This window comes from Asparagus officinalis, chromosome 1 (genome assembly GCF_001876935.1).
Source record: "Asparagus officinalis chromosome 1, Aspof.V1, whole genome shotgun sequence".
NCBI lineage: Eukaryota > Viridiplantae > Streptophyta > Magnoliopsida > Asparagales > Asparagaceae > Asparagus > Asparagus officinalis.
This window is the reverse complement of record NC_033794.1, coordinates 119,089,390-119,093,469: the sequence shown is the minus strand read 5'-3', so window position 1 is coordinate 119,093,469 and position 4,080 is coordinate 119,089,390. Positions and strand designations below refer to the sequence as shown.

The following is a 4,080-nucleotide window of genomic DNA, read 5'->3' as shown; positions in this document are numbered from 1 at the left end:
ACATGTGAGTGGATTCCTCTTTTTGTTCTTTCATTTTGAATAACTCAAACCTGTGCACAAGAACAGATATTTTAGATTCTTTAACTTTATTTGTACCTTCATGAGTTACCTCAAGTGTATGCCAAATATCGTATGCAGATGTGGCCGTTGACACCCTATTGAACTCATTCTTGTCAAGTGCACAAAATAATGCATTCATTGCTTTTGAATCCAAATTTGCATTATTTCTTTGAGAAGTAGTCCATTCTGCAAAAGGAGTTGTTGGCTTCTCATATTTTGTTTCCACGACGTTCCAAAGTTCGTAGCCAATTGATTGAAGGTAAATCTTCATTCTGCACTTCCAATAGTTGTAGTTCGAACCATCGAACATTGGAGGACGATTTGTAGAGTAACCTTCCTTGAATTGTGATGTATTTGACGATGCCATCTTTCACCTTGCTCTGATACCAAATGTAGGATCTGAAATAGATACACTAGAACACTAGAAGAGGGGTGAATAGTGTTCTTTTAAAATATATGCAAAGTAGATTATAAATTGCAAAGAAAAATGGCAATCTCAGAAATTTTTTTTCCGTTTCTTATGGGTAAGAGCTTTGCCTTTTCTTGGTGTGCAAGGCGAAGTTGCTACCACTTCATCGTTTGCCAACCTTTTTTTGTTACCTGAATCAGAAGTAGCCCCTGTAATACTCGTTGGAGAATGAAATTGTCCGGAAGAATTGGACCCTTGCACAGTTTGTGCCAAAGGTGGTGGAGAACTGAGCATGTGCATGTAAGATGAAATGGGGTTTAACATGGGGTAAAAATTACCATCGTAGTGCGGTACATTTGGAAATACTGAGGATGATTGCACAAAGGGTGAGGCTGACTGAAAGAGGGGATTGTAACTTTGATTGAATGCACTGCTGGACGGAAACACAGGTGGAGGTGGTGGGGCCATTGAAGTAGGGGAGTGAGTATTAAGCTCTTTGCCCACATCATGCCCTACGGAGGATGATTTGTCTCCCATTCCCTATAGTTCAACAATTGTAATTTGATGCCCTCAACATGATAAGTAGCAAATATATGAATACCATGCAAGTGTAAGTATAGCAACAACGAGTGAATATATGATAAATAGGGAAATTGACCTAGTACCATCATAGTCATCATAAAGTACACCATGTCTCGATGAAAAGTAAGGCTCATTAAGTTACATGAAAAACCAACAACAAGTAATACATAAAAGTACTGCATTTGGAACTACACAAATCACATGGCAGATTCAGATGTGTCACCATGCCGATACCTATGACAATAATCGGTCCACATGTCCAAAGCGATTTGATCTCTACGAGACCTCCACTCATCCTTTGAAGCGCTTTGTTCTCTTACCGATTGGGGCTGAGTGAAATCCATAACATTGGCCTCTTCATTAATTTCCTCTGCAAGAGCTTCCTCTTCAAAGTCGAAGCTCTCATTGAGCAACTCATCATCTGGATCCACTGTTGCAATGTAGTTATGGAGAACTGTGCATGCCAAAACGATGTCAACTTGTACGGGGAAGGGGTAGTGGGGTTTTGCTGTGAGTATCTTGAAACGACTCTTCAATATACCGAAGGTAGCTTCAATCTTAGACCTCAAAGATGAATGTCTAAGGTTGAATAACTCCCTCCTATTTTGAGGTGTTCGACCCGTAAATTCCTTCAGATGATAACGAACACCGCGATATGGGGAAATAAAACCCGGTTGGGTTGTGTACCCCGCATCGCACAAGTAATATTTATCTACATATTACACAGTAATGTCATTAGAATTGTAAAAATGCAATTATTAGTGACTAATTACTTTCGTTATCGAGCTTGTTACCAGTGTACACCCGTAAGCCATATGGCTTCGGCCTAGATAGCGCTTCTTGAAGTATTCTATAGTCGTTAGCCGACCCCTCCCAACCAGCTAAAACGTAGGTGAACAGTTTGTTTGGTGTGCAAGCCGCAAGAATATTTTGTGTGACACATTTGCGCCCTCTGAAACGCACGACGAGTGAAGCAGGTAGCATGGCATCCACATGTGTGCCATCTATCATACCTATGCAATCCTATATAGTGCAACGTACTTTGTCAATGTAATATATGACTTGCTTAGATAAGTAATATTATGCTAATTTGGTAGTGGATGATACCTTGAAAAATGGGTAAAATGATGGATTGCTTAGGATCTCTTGAGGCACTTCATTCGGGGCTTGTTTCATGTACTTGCCTTGTATGCATGAAATAGCTTGCAATACTCTGTTGAAGTATCTACTAACGGTCTCCCCTGATCTTATGAATTGTGTTCTCATTGTACAGTTTTTGGATTTATGGCCCAATATATTCAATGTTATGGCCAGTTGCTCCTCTACTGTAATGTGCCTAGAGTCCTTTAACAGATGTTTCTTCCTCATTAACTTTGCAAGTTTCATAAAGGCACCTGAGCGCATTCTAACGAAGTTTTGACAGCTATCACTATAACCGTGATAGATACGACTCATCAATGCTGCCCTAGTCTTTTCCTGCCGTAGTCGTTCATCACTTGGTCCAGACCGTATTGATCTACGACGACGCTCCAGTCTCCTCAAAAATGTAAAAATTATAACCATGATCGACAAAGCAGCCCCAGCACACATTCGAATGACAACATCTTCACCATCAAAATCACCATCCATCTACAAGTATTACTTATAAGTTAAAATTTTTAATTTAATATCAACTGGCGTAGTTGTTAACCCCATAAAGAAATTAAAAGCACCATCCACATGCAGAGTTAACTTAGGCCTTGTATCATTGACTACTGGATTAAAAGACTATGTTTGATTATTCCCTCTAATGTTGGGGTTATACATTAACTGCATAAAAGGGTTGATTGATTCTTCCGATAAAAATATTAGGAAGCTACCAAAAGAAAGGGCTTTGTATAGTGTGGATCTAGGGCCAAAACCCCCAAAACAGAAGCTTTAATTTCGAAGATAAAAACAGATGATTCCATGCATGTTTGAAAATGGGAGAGTTTCGCTCTGTGAAGAGGTATACCTTACGGAAAAAGTCGGAGCGCACCTAAAGCCAGTGAAGTTGGCACAATCTGCGGTCAAGCACAAAATCAGGCTGGTCAGGTGCAGATCTGACTATGCCGCAACTGGAAGAAGAGCAGTAGAAGAAGAAATCACCGGAAAAAGGGTATTTTGCTGCTAGATCTGGCACAGCTCACTCAAACAGAACCTGAATGTTAGTCGCGGGATTCCAAGAACATACAAGTGCATCGGCTTCGATTTTTGGGTGGAGTATTGGAGAGATCAAGGCCCCAGAGCAATGGAGATGGCAAGGGGCGACATCAGAAAAAGCTAGAAGATGAAGCGGTGAAGGGAGCCCTAGACACTTCTTCGTTTTGTTCCCGCCGCCTCGATAACCCAACTGCAATTTTTTAATGGGACGGAGGAGATTTCCACCCGTTTTCAGGCCTTAAAGGGCTGAAAACACATTTCAACAAAAACCGACGTGGATCCCCATTTCGAACCCCCTTTTCTATGAATCTTCATCCGAACCAAACGCGAGAGATGGAAAACAAACGAAACCAAAAATCGATGTGGCACTCTTTTTTGTTTTCAAATCACCCATTTCCGCGTTTTTTTGGGCAAACGAACAGCCCCTAAATCACAAATTCAATTCAATAGATGTACAAGACCGTACCCTAGTTTATCCACACACAAAAAAAAACTAGTCGCCTAACCTAAACTCTTCACAAAGAGCAACCCTAATCCGGCCCTAACTAGTTCTCAAACCCTCAATTAACCCCGCTTGAGTATGTCGTAAAATGAAGAGATTTGAAATACACAAAACTATCATTTACAAGAAATTGAAAAGATATTACAAACCTTTTGACCAATGATTCAAACTCCAAGATGATATAAATGAAGATCTAAAAGTTTGATGTAGACTCTGTGATCTTAGGGCAGCTCTCCTCCCTGTTGATTGATCAGGTGATGATGAACACGATGAGTGAGCAATTGACGAGGCTCCAGAGGATAGAAAAGCTTCTCCTTTGATGATTTGACCAAACCTTAGCTCTTCC

General features: G+C 40.5%; 1 protein-coding gene across 1 annotated transcript; it reads right to left on the bottom strand.

Moving 5' to 3' along the window:
* Positions 1,249 to 2,680, bottom strand: LOC109840379. Its single transcript, XM_020409007.1, has 3 exons — positions 2,159 to 2,680; positions 1,825 to 2,074; positions 1,249 to 1,763 (listed from the first exon to the last, which is right to left on the bottom strand). The coding sequence occupies exons 1-3, from the start codon at positions 2,678 to 2,680 to the stop codon at positions 1,249 to 1,251; spliced, it is 1,287 nt and encodes a 428-aa protein (XP_020264596.1).